General features: G+C 36.4%; 1 protein-coding gene and 1 long non-coding RNA gene across 4 annotated transcripts in view; both read left to right on the top strand.

The window, feature by feature from the left end:
• The first annotated feature begins 5,588 nt into the window (after nucleotides 1-5,588).
• LOC113064634 (complement factor H-like) lies at nucleotides 5,589-8,791 on the top strand. The gene is made up of 9 exons (XM_026235463.1): nucleotides 5,589-5,978; nucleotides 6,123-6,290; nucleotides 6,370-6,475; nucleotides 6,573-6,649; nucleotides 6,803-6,985; nucleotides 7,099-7,266; nucleotides 7,838-8,032; nucleotides 8,112-8,276; nucleotides 8,510-8,791. Exons 1-9 carry the CDS (start codon nucleotides 5,909-5,911, stop codon nucleotides 8,575-8,577), a joined length of 1,200 nt encoding a protein of 399 aa, XP_026091248.1. The 5' UTR covers nucleotides 5,589-5,908; the 3' UTR covers nucleotides 8,578-8,791.
• A 3,937-nt stretch (nucleotides 8,792-12,728) lies between these two features.
• LOC113065170 (uncharacterized) overlaps nucleotides 12,729-25,061 on the top strand; it is a 38,171-nt gene continuing 25,838 nt past the window's right edge. The window contains exons 1-3 of one of the 3 annotated variants that reach the window (XR_003278942.1): nucleotides 12,737-12,951; nucleotides 14,062-14,229; nucleotides 16,809-16,869. This is a non-coding gene — a long non-coding RNA (uncharacterized LOC113065170). Of the gene's footprint in view, nucleotides 12,952-14,061; nucleotides 14,878-16,808; nucleotides 16,870-25,061 lie in introns of those variants that run through there. The other 2 variants (XR_003278943.1, XR_003278944.1) reach the window with 2 other exon arrangements.

The raw sequence follows: 25,061 nt of genomic DNA, 5'->3' as shown, positions 1-25,061 counted from the left end.
ATATCTTGTCTTTTAACTTTATTAAGATCAGATTCTGCAGGTAAAATAACAATATTAAGGTGACTTGACTTGGACTTGACTTGACATAGCTTGTGACTTGACTTGACTTGACTTGCCCAAGAAAAAAATACTTGGGACTTACTTGAGACTTGAAGGTTAAGACTTGAGACTTACTTGAGACTTGCACATGTGTGACTTGGTCCCATCTCTGGTTAACAGTGATGCTTGCTCTGCATTGCCTTTCTAATAACATCGCCGGAAATAAAATTCAAACACACACTTACATTAAATATAATAATAATAATAATAATAATAATAATAATAGTAATACAAATAATAATATTGTTACTAATAATTAGAAATGGAAAGCATTTGTACATTCAAATGGTTCATAAGAGTACTACAGTTTCTCTTAAATACCAATTAACATACCCAAGTAGTGAAACACATACATCCACCCACAACAGCAAGAAAGTACACCAGGCATGTGTAAAACCAAATGTGATGTAATCCACTACTGTTACAGAATATACAATTGATTGAGTAAATGATATTAAAAAAAAAACTGTCCAACAGGGACAATAATGCTTTCTTTTTGTACCTTTTAGACAACTGTACGTGTCTTATGGTCCCTTTAGGCACAAAGGTGTTCCTATTGAAACGTCACAGCTTTTGTACATCCAAACATCCACTATTTTGGAACTTCATTTTGTTGCTTATTTTTGTTTGCGGCCTATACAGGATGTTACATAATTGTGACTTGAGTAGTTTGACCTTTCAAACAGAACTAGTCTCAAAAGGAAATAACTGTTTGGCACTTTAAACAAACAGTCTACAAAAATGAGGTCTGCCTTTTTTTCTGTTTCTTTACTGTATGTCTGTCCACAGGCCCTGGGAATCACAGATGATTTGTACAGGCTGCACTGGTTCAAATCCAGGATGACATGGGGCACCTGCGCCCCACCCCTCATTCCCACGCCTCTCGGCCCCGCCCCACTCGCCACAATAAGAAAACCACAAATAAAACACCCTTAAATCTCATTATAAAAGTCTATTTTTACTGCATCTTTCCATAAATCATGAATCTGGATTAAAAGAGGGGTTTTAATTCAATACCTGCCAAACAGTGAGCCATTTTTAACTCACATGTTATAAATGATCAATACATGTATGTGTACTTATGTCACAGATTCATGACAGATTCAACACAACTTTATTGTAGTGTCTGGATTTTTCATTTGCTTTAACAAATCAATTATTCATTAGATCAACAAATGATCACAGACTCCTCAGCCAATAAACATGCTTGGTGCTAGAATGTCTCAGAATGACTCCAGACCCAATGGCCACCACGACACCTCAGCAAGATAAGATAATGTTTACGACCTAAAAATATGTGGAGAGGAACTTCCTCCTAAGTTCTCTCTGAAACATACTGCTGTAAAAATTTATTATTTTCTTATTAATTCATAGAAAAACCTTTCTTTGAATGAGCACACAAATACTTCAGGTCATTGGTAATATCCATCAAATATCATTTGCCCTTTCCCCTGTATGAGTGATTGTATGTATGTTTGTTTGTTTGTTTATTAGACTAGCTTGCTTAGATATTTAGTTAATAAAAATCTTGTACACAAATTACATGAGTTTTTAATTCTGCCTTACAAATCAATGTCCCTTTGCGATTCCGATTTTGCTACATGCTCTTATGCATTAATACTGTATGAAAGTATTTTCTGTGGCCATGTTAAATCCTTTATTAGAGTTAATATGAAATTGCACTAACATCATTTAAGTATTTGTCTTCATTTCTAAATATTCAGTGGTTTAGGTCTTATTTGGGTGGAAGACAGCAGTGTGTCAGGGTTAACGTGGCTAAGTCTACTCTGCAGATAAAAAAATCACTGGAGTACCACAAGGTTCTGTACTTGGCCCTCTGCTGTTTACAATGTACATTAATGACTTACCAAATTGCTATCCAGGCGTTGGCTGCCAGATGTATCATCCATGTGTCCACTAAAACACCCAACCAGGCAGGTGAGCACCTGACTCAGGCATTACATAACATCTCTAAAATGGCTTGAGTTGTCTCATTTAACTCTTAATGCTAAAAAACACTTTCCATGTGCTTCTCCATGAGAAATAGGCATACAAGGGATGTATTTGAGGTGCAGATTTAATTTTTTTATATAAATAAATAAAAATTAAGACAGTGAAAGGCAAGTATCTAGGGATTATTCTAGATAAGAATTTAAAATTTTACAGTCACATTGAGTACATCTGTAAGAAGGTCAAACCATACCTTAATTGTTTTTGTGTCATTAGAAGAGATTTGTCATGTCAAACTGCAAAACTTTACATGCATGCAATGATTTTTTCACATTTATCATATTGTGTCACATCTTGGTTCAAAGTCTCTCCAAATAAATTAAAGCCTATTATTTCAATATATAAACAGGCAATAAATGGACCAGAAACCCATGAGATGGCATCATTGTAATGTTCTAAGAGAGCATAACCTTCTTAGTTTTGATAGTTTCATTGATTTTAATTATCTCAAATTGGTTTTTAAATGTCTAATGAATCATGTTTCACCACTGTTTTCTGAATTGGTCAGTAGGCAGCTCTCATAGGGCAAACACACGAGCCACTATTAGTGGTGACTGTCTTGTTCCAAAATATAAGACCTCTTTTGGCCAATCTGCTTTCTCTGGATAGGGGCCAAAACTTCAGAATGCCTTATCAACTAATTTAATACTAGAGACCAATAGTAATGCTTTTAACAGAAGACTTAAACAATGTTAAAAAGCAAACAACAGTGCACACATGAATAGTTCTTTACATCATATTACTATTGCGATATTGTCTGATTATGTTGTCTTTGCTTTGTAGCTTCTGTATATATGTTTTTTTTTCCTTTTAATTAGTATCATTATTATTACTTTTATTGTAACATTGTTATTGTTATTTATTATTATTAGCATTGATTTATTTTTATTTTTTTCTGAAAAATCTCCTGTGGACTGTTGTTGAAAATTAGCATGCGTGCTAAAACACTTAAGCAAGTGCATATGGTTTGTCCAATGTAACTGTGATGTCCATGTTAAATGATTTTTTGTTATAATAATAATCATAATATATTTGAATGTATCAATATATAGCCTAAAATTGCTAAAATGTTTGCCATTAAATTAAATAAAAATATATATGTATTTTAACCTATATGTAAGTCAATAATGCATAATAGTGTTCCTGTAGCTCAACTGGTAGAGCACTGCGGTAACAAACACAAGGTTGGGGGTTCGATTCCCTGGGAACACATGATATGTAAAAATTGATGCACTGTAAGTCGCTTTGGATAAAAGCGTCTGTTAAATGCATACATTTTAATTTAAAAATAGATTTGAATGATGCGAGTAATTTAGTAATATTAGGTAAGCATATTGTGCAGTTGAAATAAATAATGAAAGTGTGTTCTGTATTTTGTGTATGTTTGTATATAGGAGATGGGTGATGTCTAATAATTTATGTCTTGATGTCTTGTATAATTTAGTTCCAGTGCTACACTGGGAGGTCATGTAATCACTTGTGCAGTGCTGACCTCAGTGAATGACCTCTCGAAGTATCTTCACTCCCATCTCCTTGTTGTGTGTGCAAGTTGGTGTAAGTGGGTCCCACTTACACCAACGTCTTTGTGGAATTTGCCCCTCAACGTCTTTGTGGAATTTGCCCCTCAAGCAGTAAACGTGAAAGGGAAACAGAAATAGTTCAGATAGATAGATAGTTCACCCAAAATGGAGGGACAGAAAGCTCTCGGACTATACTATCAGATATCAGAATTTAGGTTGTGATTTACAGCCATCAGCTGTTCATTTTGGTTCAAGAGACATCGTTCCTCATCTACTCCGCCGCTATCAAGTCCCTGTCAATTCTTGTGGTTTTCTCTAATTCTTAAGCCTCACCAGATTTCTTCGGTCTCCAGTCTAAGATGACTATTCCGACTCATTCTACATAAGTATTTCTATTTGGGGTGCATCTAAGCTTTCCCTCAACACTTCTAAAAAGACAAATAAAAATCGATTTACCGCAGCAGCTGTATAAAAGGAAGGAGAAGCTCAAACCTCTTTCCGGAGCACATTTGTATGTTTTTAACTGAAAAGACCCTCACCAACAGGAGATGGGAGATCACGTCGGGGTCACCAATTGTAAGAATCCACCCGCCGGCCCAAGAATACTGGTAATCATAATCCTGTGTCCTGGTAAAAGGTTTAATGTGTATTCAGTCTATTGCACATCTGAAATTATCAGGATTTAGTTTGAGTTTTAGTCTAGCTCTGTGTTCAATCTGACACCAATTTCACATGATCATTAAATTCTGGAAATCCCACCCTTACAATAATCTTGATTCAGTATTAACTTTGAAGTGCAACCTGTTGCAATACAATATAGTCACTCAATAGCAACGGTCTCCCTCATATTTAGCTATTGCAACTGCGCTTATTTGTGTCGTTGGTATAAGTGGCAGTGAGTGGTAAAAGACAAGAAATGTACAGTTTTATACCATCACGCTGATAATGTTTCTTTAGTCCTTCACAAACACTACACTACAGAGAATTCATGACTTATGCTGACTTTAACGAAGGGTTCAGGGTTTGGCTTGTTACTAGCTGTTAATACTGTATACTCTATATACTGTATACTCTGTATACTTTATGGGAAGTCGTGGCCTAATGGTTAGAGAGTCGGACTCCCAATCGAAGGGTTGTGAGTTCGAGTCCTGGGCCGGCAGGAATTGTGGGTGGGGGGAGTGCATATACAGTTTTCTCTCCACCTTCAATACCACTTGAGCAAGGCACTGAACCCCCAATTGCTCCCCCGGCGCCGCAGCATAAATGGCTGCCCACTGCTCCGGGTGTGTGCTCACAGTGTGTGTGTGTGTTCACTGCTCTGTGTGTGTGCACTTTGGATGGGTCACCATACTTGGCTGAATGTCACGTCACTTCACTTTTTTTTCACTACACCAGCAAGGCACTGTGGGGGGAAGTCGTGGCCTAGTGGTTAGAGAGTATGACTCTTAACCCTAAGGTTGTTGGTTCACGTCTCGGGCTGGCAATACCACGACTGAGGTGCCCTTAAGCAAGACACTGAACCCCCAACTGTCTAAAAATACTTGCAAAGCACTTAGTGACAGCAGTTAACAATAAAAGTTAATCATTTAATGTACTGTCTAACACAAGTCTACTATACATACATATACATAAGTCTACTATATACGGTATACTGTTCACCTGAAGGAACCTTCCTTAGGTCATCTAGGAGTCAATGACAATTTAAACAATTTAAGTCAAATACTTCAGTTGTCAAACTTTTCTTCTCCCTCTATTTTATTATTATTATTATTATTATTATTATTATTATTATTATTATTTAATAGGTCACTCAATTCGAAAAGACACATTTTGCAATGAAAGTTACAGACATGTTTTGCAATGACTGTACTATCTCAATGTCTGAAATCTTGAATGTGTTGTGAAATGTTTTTCATCTCACTCATTATAATGGGACATATTCATTTATCACATAATATTCTTCTTGAATCTATCATATAAAGTACATGAACCAGTCAAAAACAGGATTAAGCTGCAGAGTTCAGTATTGAACATGTAAATTATTTAGAAACCCGCACTTTGCTTTCTGTTCATACGTCACACACACATGACTCTAGAAGTTTGACTTTGGTGTTTCGGTGTGTCCAAATGACAAGCATGAGTTGTTGCATCAGATACGATTTTACAGGAACTATTGCTTGTGCACAGAGAGGTCTGGTGTAAGACAGACGTCTTTTTGACGAACATATAAGAGTTTCAAAGACAAGCCAAATAAAAGGTACTTGTGAACTGAGCTCAAAATGACAGTTCCTGTAAAACTCCTCGGCTTCAGCTTGTGGATGCTTTCCTTAAATTTTGCCCGATGTCAAGGCAAGTGATTTTTTTTTTTTTTTCTAAACTTAAATATAAATGATATGCAGTTCCCAAAACATTTAACTGAACTTATGTAGCTTTAGAGAGTGTTGAGTAATTGTGCATTTACTTTAGCGTGTAACATTTATTTGTGCTTCTCAGAATGTCTTCAAAAGGACATCAAATATGAAAACACAGAAGCAGTTGCGAAAGCTTCATACGCTGATGGTGAAACAGTGAAAGTGAACTGCATGACAGGTTATACTGGCTTGTATAAATTAAAGTGTGAAAAGGGAAAATGGAAGAAATCCACTGAGCGACCATGTGCAAGTAAGAAAATGATCAACATATTTTTGGAGTTATTAAATCAACTTTGTCATGGAATGTACAAATTGCTTTATTTATGCAGAGAAAAAATGTAGTCATCCAGGTGACACACCAAACGGTGATTTTAAACTCTTGGAGGGAACGGAATTTGTTTTTGGAGCAACAGTGGTGTATACTTGCAAAAAAGGGTAAAAGTGCCTTATGCATTTTTAAATTTCTTTTTTGTTGTATGAAATGTATATTATCCTTATGAGTTTGTACTGTTAAAATACATTTTGTTTACAGGTATGAAATGGCCAGCAGAAGCAATCAGCGTACCTGCAGAGCTCAAGGATGGGACAATGCTGTTCCTGTCTGTGAGGGTACAATTTACTGAAACCCACTGTTTTCCATTTTGTATTTGATTTCTCTCAGTCATATCCTTCTACATGAATGATTCACTGATTTATTTATTATTGAGTGATTGGTTTGTTGGTTTCTTTATTTATGTATTTTCTTATTCACTGATTGCCTAGTTGTGAAATGTCCAGCCATTCGCACAGACGGGGATGTAACTGCATCAGGCAAAACAGAGGATGGGAGTTATGGTGATACTATTCACTTTGAGTGTGTATCTTCTGATAAAATAATAGACGGAAGTAGTGACATTCAGTGTGAAGAGACGGGCAAATGGAGCGACATTGTTCCAAAGTGCAAAGGTGCATTCCCATTGTTTAATTGATTTTGTCTTGTTTTTTCGTATTACCACCCATTGATCACAGATTTCTGTGCACCAGTTGATTTATTCTTTTTTCTCTCTCTTTTCATACAGAAATAACATGCATAGCGCCTGTCATATCAAACGGAAATGTTGTTGAGCCAAAGCCAAAATACCAGAAAGATGCTATATTAAAATACAAATGCAATAAAGGGTTCAAGGAGAGCGAGGATATCCCCAGATGTGCCAAATTTGGCTGGACTCTGAACCCTGAATGTCATGGTAATCCACGACTGTTACATAATACACAATTCATATGGGAGGTGATACAACCGTATATTTCTCATAACGCAAAAGACTTGGTAGCGTCACACTTGAAATTATTCATTCTTAAAAATAAAAAATTATAATTTAGCTAATTGAATCTAATTTGCTAATTTGTGGCTACATTTCATGTGTAGTTGTTAAAAAATGTGTAAACTCTCAAAAATGCTGGGTTGTTTCAACCCAACTTTGGGTCAAATATGGACTAACCCAACTTTTGGGGCTAAAAATGTAATTACAAAATTCAACCCAACAGCTGGGTTAGTCCATATTTGAAACAACCCAGCATTTTTTGAGTGTATTTTCCAATCATCTAAACACATTGTCAAATTATTAAATTAAACATAAAATTCAAAAATAATTATAGTTTTTCTTATAGAATATTCTCCAATAACTTGTTTTACAGTGTAGATAAGGTCTCTAAAAGTTTTTTTGTACAGAATCAAAAGACAAATGGGACCTAGTTTCACAGATTTTTGGTGCTTCATCTCTTCTTAACCTTTGTTCTGTATAATTATGTCTCGTACAGAAATAACTTGTGAGCTGAAGTCAACCACTTTTGGGGTGCAAGAGATCAAACCGAAAGAAAAAACTATTTTCAGAGCTGGAGAAAGTGTGGAGATCACCTGCTCTGAAAAACACTGGCTGTTTGGTACAAAAGAAAGCAACAGATCTTTTACATGCCAAAGTAATGGGAAGTGGGACTATGAGCCTGTTTGTGAAGGTAAGATTATAGAGAAACACTCCTGGATTTGGTATTGAATTTATCGTATGTTTTTAAAAGCATGTGAATCTTGTTTCAGAGATTACATGTGACGATCCACTTGGCCAGCATGTGTCTGGACCATACTGGGGAAAGCTGAAACTGGGAGTAACACAGTCTTTCAGCTGTGAGTCTGGATATCGTGAAATGGGAAAAGTGGCCACATGTACCCGAGATGGATGGATACCAAAACCACTGTGTACTGGTATGATTAGCTGCGAAGTATTCACATTTGTGCTACTCACGTAATATCAATTATATAATTATGCTGAAGGTTTTTTTTTTTATGTGTGACCCAACAAAAATCCCAAATGCAGGGATTTCTCTCTCTCTCTCTCTCTCTCTCTCTCTCTCTCTCTCTCACTCACTCACTTTAGTACTGTCCTGAATCAATATAAGTATATTTTAACACTGACAGTGACATGGGTTTTATTTCAGGGCCCTGTATAGTGACGGTCGAGGAAATGGATAAAAGAGGTATAGAGCAGCGGTGGAAGCCAAATTGAACAATAATCTCACCACAAAATGATTACATCGAATTTGCATGCCAGGGGGGCAAACAATTAAGAAGGAATATCCCCCTAAGACAACAGTGTAATGATGGAGTGATGGCTTTGCCTGAGTGTGTGTGACAGTGGAAATAAAGCATAGATGAAGCATAATCAGTACTACTTAGAAAAAACAGCAGAGCAGATAAAAATAAAAAATAAAAAATTCCCAATTCAATTTTTCTGTTTTGTATTTCTTGCGAGTAATACTGAAGAAAAGCTAAAAGAAGCATTTAAAAAAAAAAAATGTGTATGTATGAAAATAAAATGAAGCAATTTAATCCAAGCTAAGTGAGCATTTTTATCATATTTATAAACTTTCAACAATTATAAGGGGAAAGTGGGGATTTATTATTATCATTGTAGTTTTTTTTTAACTATCATTTAACACTATTAAAATGATGTGTTGCGCCTGTTGTCATGAAATGACATTTGAATGTCCCTTCCAAACAAAATGTGTGTTTTTTTTAAATGCGTTGTTTTGACTTTTTACATGGTCGAACCCAATCTTACGCTAATTCGTACATTTAACTAGGTGGCTAATTCGTACAATGTCATACAAATGACCACACCTAACCGTGCTCCTAACACGTAAAAAGATATTTTTTCCATGTTTATCAAAGTTTTTGTCCTAACTAGCCACAACAGCAACAGACATGCAAAATGTATATTTTAGAAACGGTTTATATTTCCGTGACGCAGCTTTAAAAACAACATATAAATTATCTGACAGTAATCTCAGGTACTGATGATGTGCTTTGTTCAAAGTTAAACATGTCTAATGAGTTTTAATATCATTCTGCGTGACCGTTATAGCCATACTCAATGCAAAAATATAGTTTACCTCAAATATCTTGAAAATAAGATGACGCTAAAATTCGTCAAAACTGCGAATTCAATGCAAACCAACAAGAGCATTCCATGACAAGATGGTATCAATCACTCAATATGGACTTTTAATAATGTTAAAAAAGGTTATTTATGAATTAGATTGTTAACATATTCATATCTTTGCGAGTGCAGTGTGCTTCCAGGGAGAGCGCGCCCACACACACACTTTTGATTGGCAGTGATATTTGATTGATTCTGTGTGGTGTGTACAGTCGTGCTTGTCGCTGGAATCCCTCACATACCCTCACATAAATTGTGCAAAATTGTGATTTACAGTGCATGAGCACATACTTTTAATATTTATGTTAAACTGATTTGTCATGTCTCTGTACTTTATAAATATTTTGATTAGAATTAACTTTAGCAGAATCAATATTACAATTATTTAATCTGTTCATCTACTGCACCAAGCAGTTTATCAATTCTAGGAAAGGTTTAACCTGCTGGAAGATGAGACTCAAAAGAGTCTTGGACAGCATCTGTGTCAATGGTTTTGAGGAACGTGTTGCTAAGACCCCTCTGACAAACTTACAAGAGGTCGAGCAGCTGCCGTTTTAATAACCTGGAGCTGAACATGCTCAAAACTGTGGAGATGATTGTGGACTTCAGAAGAAAACCCCACCCCTTCTTTTGACTTGAAGCAGTGCATCCCAATTTAAATAATTGAAGTATTATCGAACTATTCTTGTACGTACAGGCACTGGTTTAAGTGCAAAGTAGTGAACAACAACAAAAAAAGTTCTGTCACGAAAACATACCAAACAAAGTCATTTATAATTAATATGGCTAATCCACTTCATCTCTGATAAAGTATGCAAATATTTAGTTTTACAACACCTTCCCCCAACTGTAAGTGGCAAATAGTGTATAACGTAATTTTCTCAAGAAGCATGAGGATCAGGGCCGATTTACAGATTAGCATTTAGCATTCTAGCCATGTGCCTATGCTCATTCGTCCAGGAGAGGGCCCAAGTACAATAAACAGATATAATATTTTTGTTATACTGTGGGCTAGCTACAACAGTAAAAGAACCTCAACCCCAAAAGACATTGATCAAATAAATATAACAAACGACAGGATAAAAATGACAACCTATTTATATGTTTTCACCATTTTTATTTCATTTTTTTCTGTCTCCTGTTGTCTCACACTTGGGCGCACACATGGAGACACACAGAAACTTGTTGTTAGCGCTGCCACATTAATTTATTAATAAATAGTTTCGCAGCTGAAAAGCTACATGACATTTGTCATCAGCGAGCTCAAGGTTCTTGAAGCAGCTCAACTAAAAGATTCACCATTTGTAAAGAAGCTGCTTCTGAACTGCTGTTGAGAGACACACAGAATACATGCAACCCAACAAAATACAGAAACGTACTGCAAATACACACAGACCACATGGGAAATCTTTAAGGGAACTGCAACAAGTGACAAACCTGGCTGGGACACACTTATCACTGTTTACTCTGAAAGGTGAGATTTTAACTACAATCGCTGTTTTGTACCTGTTGTCAAAAAGTGCCAAATACAATACAAAGCCAAACACCGACGTGTCTTGGTTCACAGCACCATACAGAGGACGATAAATAATGTTAGGATCCTGAATTAATGTGTGTGTGTTTCTTTTTACTACTGTGCATATATATATATATATATATATATATATATATATATATATATATATATATTGCTTTCATTATTAATAGCAGCATTCCTATAGACATGCTAATAAATGAAATACAACTACCACTACACCTGATTTTTAATAATAGTTTTTTTTTTTTTATGCTCCAAACCTATATAATAACAGATGGTTTGTCGGTTATAATTATTATAAGATGATATTATAAGATATTATAAGATGGTTATAATAATCTGATTCAAATGGACGTGTGAAGAGGCTTTTCACTTATTAGTTTGCATGAGATTTTATACTCGTGTTGAAAATTTGAACTTACACGGAAGACGCGATTGAGGCGTTCGAGTTTGCGGCAAACGCTTTGCAGATTTTGCATTATTTGCTTGGCAAATTTGACCCTATTTGCTTCTTTGCGTTGATTGTGTATGTAATCTACTGTAATCTACGAATAATTATATTTGTTTTATAATTATAATAATTATAAGGGTTTTTGGGGTCCACTTTAAACATTTTTTTTTTGTCTGTGCTGCTTGCAATGCTTTACTTTATTTGGTTGTGTTGTGAGTGTTTGCTTCGCGTTGCTGTATTAGGTTGTGTTCTGCGTATTAGCATTTTCTGTGTACAGATTCGATTGATGTATTGCTCTTATCTGTACGATTAAAACGGAGAGTGTAATTTAAGTTCTTTTCGGGGTTATCCAGAGAAAATGACTCAAAACGCATATATGCGTTAATGGACTCCAGAGGGTTAAAGGGGTCATATCATGAAATTTCTCATTTTCCTTTTCTCTTTGGAGTGTTACAAGCTTTTAGTGCATAGACAAGATCCCTAAAGTCGCAAAGACTAAACTCTCAAACCCAAAGATATATTCTTTATAAAATGTAAGACTTGTCCATGCCCTAAAATGCCTCGTTTAAACACGCCCCCACATGTCTACATCACTGTGTGGAAAGATATGCATAATGTCGCCCAAAGGTTAACACAAATAAAATCTCAAGCCCACTGTATGTGACGCTGTGTGTTTCATTATGACAGTGAAACTACTTCGTTTTGTTTTCCAAATGAGGACACAAATAGAAATTGGTGGTTAAGTTGCATTTACAACATTGTTTCAGAAGAGTTCAACCCAAATATTCAAATGCATGCAGCGCATTTTACAGAGGACTGTTTCCTGGGAGAGTACCCTACAATGTGTGCACAAACATTGTTTCTATAAAGCGGGGCAATTCCACGAAAAGACTGGCAATATCTACTTGTTACTTTCTATGTAGTTTACTTTTTCCCTCTTGAAAAAAAAATATATATATATATATATATATATGTGGAAATTATCTTTATTCCAGTCAGAAAGAACAAAATGTAGGGCAGAACTGATCTTATTTATTCAGAATTGACTAGATGTTGTAAAGCGGGGGTTACATACCAGCACAGAGAGGAATTTTTGACACCAGGAGAAATAAAAGGAAAGTTGTTTCAGAGGTGGAGCAAAATATTTGAATTAAACATTTTCTAAATTATTATATTATATTTTACAGTTTATTTAATGATTTACTATTTTTAATCATACAGACTAAGACTAGGAGCAATAACTCTGAACGTAAATAGGATCAGTTTTAGTTTCATGTTTATGTGATCTGTACTTGTTGTCCAGTAGATGGGGGTGAAAATTAACTTTCAGTTTCGTTTCTGTCATGTGCGCTATCGCAAGCTTATCAGTTGCCACAGCAGTAGTGATATGTTCACATCTTGTTTCCATGTAATTTCAAACGCAGGACATTCTCATACTTATTCTGTGTACATGGTAAGTAAAAATCCCATATTTATGCTACAAAGCTGATCACCATTCATAAATCTTTATTCTGCTATAATCTCTAGTTTGACAGCTAAGGCACTGCTGACCTTTGGAAACCAAAACAGATACTCTATCTACTAGGTTCAGTTTTGTTTCTTATGACTTTGAAGTTAAAAATAAACTTTCACTCCAAATGACTCAACATGGGGGACTTTACATCTAAGTCATTTTGGAAAGTAGAACCAAAACATATTTAAACATCTTATTAAAAGTATTTCTGTCCAGATGGTTCTATTTTTTGCGTTTCCACATTTCACTTCAGATCACTGAAATAAAACCCAATTTTATTTATGTGAGTATTTTTAAAGATAAAATCTGAATTTGGATTTCATATTTGATTTGTATCGTCATCACACAAATATTTCATATTTTTTTAATATTGTTATAAGGACTCGGTTAACACTACTTCTGAAAATGGACATTTTCAGAGGCTTTGGCAAATACTACAAGTGATAAACAGTGTTAATAAGGTTTATGAAATGTCATCCAAAATAATCTACTATACACTGTAATAAATGAAATAGTTTTATTCAAACTTTTTATGGTTCTTAAGTAATTGTCACAGATCTAGACTTCTGTTTGTGTTTCTTCCTGTCCCTGTTCTCCTGCCCTAGTTTTGTCATTGACCCAGTTTCTGTTTCCCCTCGATTGCCTTATTTAGTTCACTTGTGTCTAGTTCATTAAGTCATTAGTATCTCATTTGTGTTTGTATAAAGTCTCCACATGTTCTTCCCTGAGTCACTGGGTTCTATGTTACTTGTGTTTGTATGTACCCCTCCTTACTATTTTCAGTAAAGGTCCTTGTGGACTTTTAATCATCTTTAGGGCTATTGTTTTTCACCAGCACACCTGTGACTTCTGTGGTGCTAATTATTATTGTTATATTTATTTTCACATAGCACCAATGTGACGAGTGGGGCAAGGCCAAGTGCCATGGGAACGGAGCGAGGAAATATTGTTACAAACAATATTTTAGACCTACTAAGCATTGATTATGGAACTTTATTTTAGTACAGATAAGTGTGTTAATTTTTTTTATTTATTTTTTTGCTTTCACAGGGATGGGAACATTCAGTAATAATCTGTAATGTTCTAGTGCAAAGACAGACGCCTTTGGTGCGAGAGACCCGGGTTCGAATCCACTGTGAGACACCAATGTGTCCCTGAGCAAGACACTTAACCCCTAGTTGCTTAAGAGGCGTGCGTCCTCTGAGATATATAACAATTGTAAGTTGCTTTGGATAAAAGTGTCAGCTAAATGTAAATGATTGTACTTCTGATGTTTTGAATAACTCCCATTTGGTAACTGTTTATGTTAGCGCAGCATTATCAGTCAATTCCAGTTAAGTCTGCTTTATTGTCAATTCTTTCACATGTACAGCACATACATACAGAGAATTGAAATTGCATTATTCTCAGACACATGGTGCATACAGATAACACTAGCAGAAGAGCCTAAAAATATATTATATATTTCCACAGTTAATGATTCACAAAACATGATTTTTGTATTCAGCATGTCAAACTTCATGAAGAAATGTTATAAATGAATGTGAAACAATGCATTTATAAAAATGTATTATACAGTGCCATCAACATTTATATTACGAAACATGTAAAATATGATTACCATGAAAAGCCTCGTTTGTAAGTGGCTTTTGAATACGTATTAACATATCCAATTTTTTTATTTATTTGTGAATTTGGTGCACAGTGACTCTTGTTGTGTGATTTTGTGTTAACTTTTTCATGTCCATCTCCTACATGGTGTCATTGTAAACGCTGGGAATCAGTTGAGGGTCTTCAACACTTCAAGATGGTTTTATTATTGCTGATTAATAATATTTATTGTTCCATTAAAATGTGTAAATAAATTATTATTCTGTGCCAGTTATTCATTTAATCATTCAAAAGGAAAACACAGAAACCACCATATTTGCATTGTGGGATTTACCCCACATATATTTTATATCAACATTTTACTTTGCATGTTGTTTGCTTCTCGGAGTAGGAAACATGTAGTTTGAGCCTTTTTTGAATCCTCACAGACATCATGAAACTATATGTTCCACCCCTAAACCTACCCAACTCCACCCCCTGGATTCAATTCCACACCTAAACCTACCCATCTCCACCTCCTGGATCCCAGTTCCAACCCTAAACCTCTCCACCCCCTGCATCTTACTTCCACCCCTATACCTACCGATCTCAACCCCCTGGATCCCAGTTCCAACCCTAAACCTACCCATCTCCACCCCCTGGATCCCATTCCCACACCTAAACCTACCCATTTTAACCCCCTGGATCCCAGTTCCAACCCTAAACCTACCCATCTCCACCTCCTGGATCCCAGTTCCAACCCTAAACCTACCCATCTCCACCCCCTGGATCCCATTCCCACACCTAAACCTACCCATTTTAACCCCCTGGATCCCAGTTCCAACCCTAAACCTACCCATCTCCACCCCCTGGATCCCATTCCCACACCTAAACCTACCCATCTCAACCCCCTGGATCCCAGTTCCAACCCTAAACCTACCCATCTCCACCCCCTGGATCCCATTTGCACCACTAAACCTACCAATCTCCACACCATGTATTCCATTTCCACCGACTTATATCCCATTTCCACCACTAAAGCTACCCATTTCCACCCCCTGGATCCCATTCCCACACCTAAACCTACCCATCTCCACCCCCTGGATATCATTTCCACCCCTAAACCTACCCATCTTAACCCCCTGGATCCCAGGTCCACCCCTAAACCTACCCATCTCCACAAACTGGATCCCATTTGTGAACTGTGAAGATGAGCTAATTGAAGAGAAAAAAGTCCGCACCATAGCACAGAAACTGCACTTGTTAAAATTACAAATGACTTGCTTCTTGCGTCAGATCAAGGCTGCATCTCATTGCTAGCTTTACTTGATCTTAGTGCTGCGTTCGAGACCATAGATCACGACATACTCATAGATAGATTACAAAACTATACAGGTATTTAAGGGCAGGCTTAAGATGGTTAAGATTCTACCTGTCCGATCGATACCATTTTGTTTATTTAAATAGGGGTCATCTCAGTTTTCACCAGTAAAACATTGAGTGCCACAAGGATCTTCTACTATTTACTTATTTAATAATAGTAAATAGTACTATTTACTATTTAGGTCCTATACTATTTACAATAATATTATTAGAAAATACAATATTTGCTTCCACCATTATGCACTTCTAGGTGGTTGTTCTGCTTCATCAATAACAAGCTACAGGGAGACCAAAATGCAGCAGCTAGAGTCCTTACAAGATCAAGAAAATATGATCATATTACCCCAATTCTACAGTCTCTGGAGAGGCACCTATTGCACCTATTACATTTTGTATCAGTTACAAAATATTATTACTTACCTAAAATGCCCTTAATGCTTTAGCTCCTGTGTACCTAACTAGCCTTCTACCACGTTACAATCCATCACGCTCCCTAAGGTCACAAAACACTGGACTTCTGGTAGCTCCTAGGATAGCAAAGTCCACTAAAGGAGGTAGAGCTTTTTCACATTTGTCTCCCAAACTCTGGAATAGCCTTCCTGATAATGTTCTGGCTTCAGACACACTCTCTCTGTTTAAATCTAGATTAAAAACACATCTCTTTCGCCAAGCATTCAAGTAATGCATCTCAAAATTTGCAGTTATATCTGATCAAATAAGCATTCTTATTCTTTAGCTTGGGTTAAACAAATCTATTTTGCTTGGTTGGAACAGCAGCTGTGCTCATTATGTCTCTATCTGTTTCTCTGTTTTTGACTAAATAGGATTTACACAAGCTCCAGTCTGGATCCAGAACACCTGAGAAGAGATGATGCCAACCCCTCAGAGGACCCCAGATGATGCTAACCCCTCAGAGGACCCCAGATGATGCTAACCCCTCAGAGGACCCCAGATGATGCTAACCCTGAAACAACATATAGTTGTAACATATAGGCAAGTTTATTTATATTGCACATTTCGTACACAATGGTAATTCAAAGTGCTTTACATAAAAGAAAGTAAAATAATAATGAAGAAAAATAATAACAAGAATAAAACAAGCAATTTTAAAACATTTAAAAGTATTTTAAAAATTACTTATTTAAAATGAATTTAAAATATAGAACTACTAATTTTGCTATAAGTTTGATTACATCATATAATAATTGCTGTTAATTATAGTGTGCATCGTCTGTTTGATTACGCCTTTTTCCCCCATACATTTCTACCATATGTACATTAACTGACAGTTACAACTGATAAGCTACTTGTCACAGTGTCATCTGTGCTATGTTTACGGTTGTGTGCGCGGTGAGTGGACGTGTCTGAATAGCGTAACGAACTATCAGTTCCAGCTGTGGCTCTTTTGCTTCCCTATATCATGTATATTTTTGTGTGGCTTCCCATTCTCATCCCAGTGCTACCGAGATCACCAGCCTGCGGTGAGCGCTGCTGTTGCTTGTTTGTACCTTGTGTTTGACTTTGTTCCTATAAATTGTATGTTAAGCATCTGCTCTTGAATCCCATCTCATGAATTGTGACACAACTATTAAATATTGTAGAAAATTTGTTTCCTGTAAAGTTGCTTTGCAATGATTTCTGTTGTGAAAAGCACTATAGAAATAAACTTAAATTGAATCTAATTAATGGCATTTTGTAGATATAACTCTGAATGAGATATTCTTGAGGTCAGGTCTGATCAGACTGTTGATGAATCAAATCAAAAGGTCTAAATATGGTCAAGAAACCTACTTGTTGATTTAATAGAGATTTGGTCGCGTTGTGAATTCAGAAACAAATGTTTGTTTGTCATTGCAGCCTAGACAATGAACTTGCAATCTTCTACAACTGTCTTCATCTGCTTCATCGTGCAATGTAAAAATTAGCTCAATAAGTCAGAAATATGAGCAACTCATTCAAAAGAGCATGGTGCTCGTAGTCTCTAGGACTGTATTCCATCTTTTTGGTTTAATAAGCATGTACGTAGCTTGTATCTTTCGTCAGTATCTTTGTACTCTCTTCTGAACCCATCTCACATCTGCTTTCATGAGATATGCACACCCTATAAACTGCTCCCAGCCAACCGCCGAGTCTCTCCTACAAGCACTTAAAGAGAGTGTCTTCAACAAAACTGAAGTGCAGCCAGTTATTAATCCAAGGACACCAACAAATATTAATTTAGATTTCATTATATATGCAGTTTTAGATGTGGTGAGTAAATATCCAAATATACTAATTACAGTATGCAATCACATTATATGTTCATGTATGTAACTGGCTAAACAGAAATTGTGGATGTTTTTCCCTCAAAGCTCAAATCTTGCATACATTTATCTGGCTGGGGGTTGATGTGAAACATGAATGTGTTACATGTCTACAGCATATAATGTGAAAAAACTTCATCAGCTCACCTTTTTACATAAGCAATGAAAAACCATGAAAACATTATGCATGCACAATGGTCTTTGGTCCGAGTCGAACTGTTTCCTCAGTTCAGTGACTTGGAGCTCTGAATGAATTTGCAAAAAACAGCATCATAGGATCAGATGGGCTGGTATTTAGCTAATTTGGAGTCGGAGTGACTGTAAAGTCAGATCTGTGCAAGCCTTTTCAGATACTTCAGTCCAATTTGGTGAACAGTCCAATTTTTTTGTTCACTAAAAAGAATCCATGTAAAAGAATGATTCTTTCACAAACTGTATATCTGACACTCTAGATTAATGTTATAAAAAATGTTCAGTTTATTGCACAGACCAAACTTCACTTCGTAAGTCTTCCGAATATCATCAGGAGCCAAACATTTTTATTTGGTCTTGGACGATAGCCATTGACATTGACTGGCATTTTATGAATCACCACAAAATGAAGTAAATCTTTTTTTACTGTTCAACTGAAGAAAAAGGTCACCTACATTTTTGATGTCCTGAGGGTGAGTAGATTAATGGTGCAGTAGGAGATCTTGGAAAATGCTAACTTTAGCCTGATAGCACTGAAAGCCACGCCACCGAACGTATTTACGCTCTCAGATCAGAATAGAATATCAAAGATGGATATTGCTACAATAGGCTACATTAGATGTTCCCAATTATAGTCCATGTTCTGGAATGACGTAGACTTCAATGGATTTCCCCTGCTCAGGGAGCAGGGATGAATGAACACTGTCTAAGGATCATATCGATCAGAACACAGTATTTGCACCTAGCTCTCTTCTAATGAGCTGGTTATCGGAAACGTGTATGTTATCTAAAAGAGACAAGCAAAATTACAGAACAGGGAACGTGAGGACTGAAATTAGGAACCCCTGGGCTACATTATGTGTCATTCACCAGCAAGAAAACTTTACAAGTATTACAATACCAGGAAGGAAGATCGGGTTGTTGATGTTTTTCTGCCATTATCGTTCTGTCTGCACATGCACAGTGCATGAATGCTCTGATGACCTATTCTCTTTGTTCGAACAAAGTGCACAGAAGTATGCAGATACCACGCTGCTGTTCCGCCACACAAAGTTAGTGGAAGGGATTTCAACCTCCGGAGAAAGATTGCTTCAAATCTTCCCTATTTGTTCATACTGCTTGTCAAGACGACGGGGAAGTGAGCCTTAGGAAAAGATCGCTACGGAGTCCACATCCCACCGTTAGGGAGGTGACATGCGGAGATACTGATATGGACTGACCCAGGGGGCATTACTACATATGGAATGGGTCTCTGAGGCAGGTACTACCTTAGAGTAGGGATGGAACAGCTGCCAGAAGAGACTGACAGAGCGGGTCCAGGGTACGCCAACCGCGGAACTCTATTGGGAGAAGAAAGGCACTCACATCCCCATGTTAGGGGGAATGGTGCAGCAAGCGTGACACCCAGCCAGCACTTCCCGCCAATTACCTGTTACCCAACACACGAGAAGAAACTGGCTCTAGACGAAGGTGGTAAAACCTCATGAAAGTATTAGGTGTTTCCCAGCCCACAACTTGACAGATGTCTGCCAGAGAGGCGCATGTGGAGTGGGCCCTCACCCCCAGGGGGCACGGATCGCCTTGGGAATGGTACGTCAAGGCGATGGCATCCACTAACACGAAGTCTCGGTTATTACTGCTGTGGCTTTGTTTGGAAACTGTAGAAAATTACTTGTATTCAATATAATATATATTAGTGAACTGAGATTGAGAGTTCTAGGATTGGTGCTAAACTGTGTATGTATTTGTCCAGGTGAACTGTATGTAATGGGGACCGAATGTCTCCACAAAGACAGCAAAACCTGAAATGTTCGACCTTGTGGGGAGATTTTTTGATGAATAAACTAAATCATCCAAAATGGTGTCTGGTTGTTTTTTGTTCATTTATTTATTTATTTATTTATTAAATGTAACTAACTGTCGTTACGAGAGAGTAATTCAGTAATTTATACAAATAACTCATACATGCAGAGCCGACCCAACTTCATAAGAGATATAAGCGGTTGCATAGGGCCCCATGTAAGAGTTTAAATATTTGTCAGGGTTCAGACTGTAATGCTTGATTATAATAACTTTTAAAAAGTTTCAGTCGCATGTGTTAATGTTTGAAAATGAAGAGGCAGCACTATAAATCTGATGTAGATTGGTTGGAAAAGAGAATAGAAGTGAACAACATTACGGTATGTGATGTATTTTGAAAGTTTATTGTTGAAATGGCTTCTGTTGCATCATGCTGCGAGCACTTTGAAGACGCGCTGTGCCAGTGTAACAACCGTTATGAAAATGAACAGTATTGTTGTCTTGGGCTCTTCAAAATACGTGACTATTTCATATCATTACTTTCAAAATGGTTTAGATTTTTAGGTCACATATATTATTTTATTTTCCATCAATCAGTTAAGCTTTACAACGCTGCGCTGCGATTTTGCTGTGTAAAAGTTCGGTCTGATTTTCTAATCGATGTGAACAAAGCAGCAGACGTGCAGAACAAAAATGCAAGTTCACTCTGACAGCAGGTGGCGCTTTAGAAACAGCAGAAATAGACCGTTAGCTTGGTAACCCCTACACACAAAGTGCAACTTCTGAATTCAAACAGTATTTACATGTTTTCAAAAAGCCATTCAGATTTTTTAGCACTTTGGTGTTTATCAAGTAACACAAATGTTGAAATATACAATATCTTTATTCAAACATTTGTTTATACAACATTTTAACATTTTAATCAGGAATAAAACAAGGCAGTCCAAATGCCACCCCAAAATAGATTATTATGTATTATTATTGATAATAATAATAATATATTATTATTTTCTTTACTTTGCATAATCCAGGAGTTCTTGCTTTATTAAAGCAATAATGTCACTAAATTTTCATAAATAAAAGTGATGGTTAAGGTTTTACATTTTTAAAAGTTAAAAGTTATCATTAAAAGCAGATAAATCTTCATATTTATGTATTGAGAATATTATTAAGACAGGTATTTTTTCTTTTACAACAGGGTTATTATAGTTAACTAAAAAAAAAAAAAAATATATATATATATATATATATATATATATATATATATATATATATATATATATATATATCGTTGAAAAAATAAATAAATGTTAACTGAAATAAAATGCTTTTACTATTTCACTAATTCAATATATATAATAAAAGTACATATATATACATATCAATATATACAATATATATAATAAATATATTAACAAAAACTATAATATCACTTGAATGATCCTAAAATAACATTTCAATAAAGTGTCAGTGTAAGATGAATACAATGGTAGATGGGGGTGGTTATGAGAGGGGGGCATCTTTTGAAAATCTTGGGCCCCTAAAATGCTAGGGCCAGCCCTGCAACCAGCACTCAATCGCCATTCATTGAATAGTCTAAAATACCAATGTCTTCATCTTTCGTGAATAAATATTCTTCATCTAAATTTTTCTTAAGCAATATTATTAACATGAACATCATTTTCACAGTCCACACTTCAACGTGATAATTACATTTTCAAACCTATCCACTTGGGAAAACGTCTTCAGAAAGCATAGTTATTGCTTGAAAAAACTCTTAGTCTCAGTGTGGAAGAAAGGCAAAAACATAAAGTTTCTGCAAAACTCAGCTGAGGTTTGTCAACATCTTTTGCTAGAACCAAACTTTTAAGAAGATGGCAAAGAGATCAAACACAATGCTGGATCCATTTGTTTGATTTAAATCAGATATGCAGGTTGCTCAAATTTACATAGTGTAAGTGCTCTAACCCAACTCTCAATCTTGGTTTGCTTGGTTTGTATGATCCATCAAGCCCTTGTGGTCTCTGCCTGAGCAGGAGAACATTTGAGGTTTTATTCCTCGTTTTCGTTTGCCAATATTTTTTGTGTAAATTACAAGACATATATAACTAAATCTGCAACTGTGCTTGTTTTAGAAAGCTAAGCTAATATTTATTGTCCATCGTAAACAGAAAATCATTAAGCATTGTATTTTATGGAGGTGCTCTCATCGATACAGAGGTATTATTTTTGTTAAGTGGTTACAAAGATCTTTGAAAATCGAGTTGTTTAAATGTCAAAAGTATTTTTGAATACTACAATACTACAAAATAAAAATAATCTCATGTACAGTAAGTGCATAAATAGGAGATGATTTAATGAAACCTAAGGGGGCTAATGCAATATTTTTATTCAAAGTTTTAATGACTTTCGGATTAAAAGTGTTCAGTCGTCCAGTCCAGTCAACCATGGAAAATTATTTGTAATATAGTTTTTTGTTTGTTTGTTTTTTGGCTGCATGTTAACATCATAGACTGTATAAAAACATGGACATAGTGTCCTTGAAGTCACCCATGTTTTCTGAAGAGAGTTTTTGAAGGTGAAACATTAAAAACAACATTATTTTGTGTATTTGGTGTAATGCAATGTGTTTATGCAGCTTAAGAAAAAAAAATATATATATTTTCCACATACTGTACATAATTTTTTCTGCTCTATACCCCCGACATTCTGTAACGTATTGATTTTTACGAAGCTCATCAGTCTGAAAAGTGAGGTGTGCTCTGTTTGGCCAGCTATCCAGTGCGTGATTGGTCGAATGCCTCAAACATGTGACGGAAATGTTACGCTTCTCACCATACTGTGATGCCATGTGTCCCGGAGCACCGAGACAAAATCAATGAAATCCATTACAAACGTGGCATTTGTTGCATCCAGTGGGGACTTAATTACTGATTATAATGACTTATACTGTGTTTTACGCGTTGCTTTGCGTATTGTGCACCCAGCACGTACAAGCTGCTTATTAAACAAAGGGACACACAAGCAGCACACAAACATGGAAAATATAAAAAAATTAAAGGATTGCAATGTATAACATGTTTTGCTACTGTAGCTAAATGAGTAAAGACTCAGCTGTACGAATTGTGCTGTGAATGAATGTAGATAAATAGTGTAGGAACTTGATTTGCATGAAGAACTTAATCATAAATGTGCATTAATTATTTATTTTTTTAAGAAATTGTGAGTTAAATTACTTTCGCTTTGATCGGAAGTGACGCAACAGCCGGTAAATCTCATCTCTTCGTAATGGAGTCAGACAGTGAAGAGGTTGCAGTTGGAGTTAATGTCAACTCTTACTATTGGCCATTGCCGTATAATTACGCCGCCTAGGCGAGAGGGGCGAGAGGGGAAAGGTAAATGGACAGAGGAGAGAGATAGAGTTGTGGTGTGAGGAGAATCGGTGGAAGGACCACAGGCTATAGCTAATTGTGGCTAATGTTGTCTCCATGTTTATCACATTGCAGTATCTTTAATAAACCATATTTAACAATATTGCTGTCAACTTTGATGTTTTTCAAGCACCCATGTAGATTGTCACCATCTACGCCAGCAACATCTGTCTTAAAATGTTTCATTTTGATCCCAGATTTTAAATGAATGACGTCTGTGACGGTCAGCTAGTCTGGACAGGGACGGAAATGCTGTGCATTTCTGCACAACATAGTTTATCGTGAAATTTTGTAGAAATTGCTAGCTGATTTTTAATCAGTAACTGCTTTCAGACCTAGGTGTCCGCATGTTCCGCTTCTGCAGATATCAAGCGTTTGGTCCGTATATCTGAACAACATAACCAGCCACCTGGAATTCCGATCTTAGCCGGCTGTTATACTACTCCCCTATTAGTATTTCCAACGGACATTATGTAAATGAGCTTGCATGTACTGCAGAGTACGTGTATGAAAGCATTTAGTGTTCCAGTTAGCACGGGAATATGCTGTTCATGTAAATACAGTCATTGTTACAAAAACTTACTATAACTATACTAACGATAACAACAATATCTTTTCTGTTACCACCTCTCATACTGCGTAAACCCTGGATGCTCAACACTACTCCTGGCGATCGACTGTCCTGTAAAGTTCAGCTCCAATCCTAATCAAACACAGCTGAAGCAACTAATTAAGGTCTTCAGGCTCACCTAAAAATGAAAGGCAGGTGTGTTTGATTAGGAATGGAGCTAGACTTTGAAGGACAGTCGATTGCCAGGAGCAGGGTTGGGCACCCATGACCTAAACCCACAGTGAGAACCAGGGCGTTACGTTGTTACGTCATATGACGCGTTCTCTGGGACAAGGAGCGTAACTTAGAATAGGTACACTTTTTTCTTCATTTCTGCCCGTGGGTGTTGTAAAACATATGGATGTCTTTTTAAATTAACATTTTCATACAAGATTCTGTATCAATTAAGTTATACAATTAAATTGAAAGATGGCCTTTAAAGCCAATCCGGCGATCCATGGGACAAAGTTGATGTATTTCCTCAGGGACCAGCATGGATCAGCTGCAGGCATAACAAAGCATATATTATCCTCTTTTGGAAGGCCAAACAAACTAATTTTGAAACACACAGCATCTCCACAACATTGTGGCAGCAGTGACAACAATACTATAGTGAAAATCAAAGTTGCACCTTCTCTATTTGCGTGTTCATTTGGGCAGTGTTATGCAAATCTTCCCACACAGTGACAGAGATGTGGGGGCGTGTCTTGTTGAGCCATTTTTCGTGGGGCGTGGTCTTAA

The sequence above is a fragment of the Carassius auratus genome, chromosome 47 (assembly GCF_003368295.1).
Source record: "Carassius auratus strain Wakin chromosome 47, ASM336829v1, whole genome shotgun sequence".
NCBI lineage: Eukaryota > Metazoa > Chordata > Actinopteri > Cypriniformes > Cyprinidae > Carassius > Carassius auratus.
Note: the sequence above shows the minus strand (reverse complement) of the source record. Positions and strands in the feature narration are given on the sequence as shown.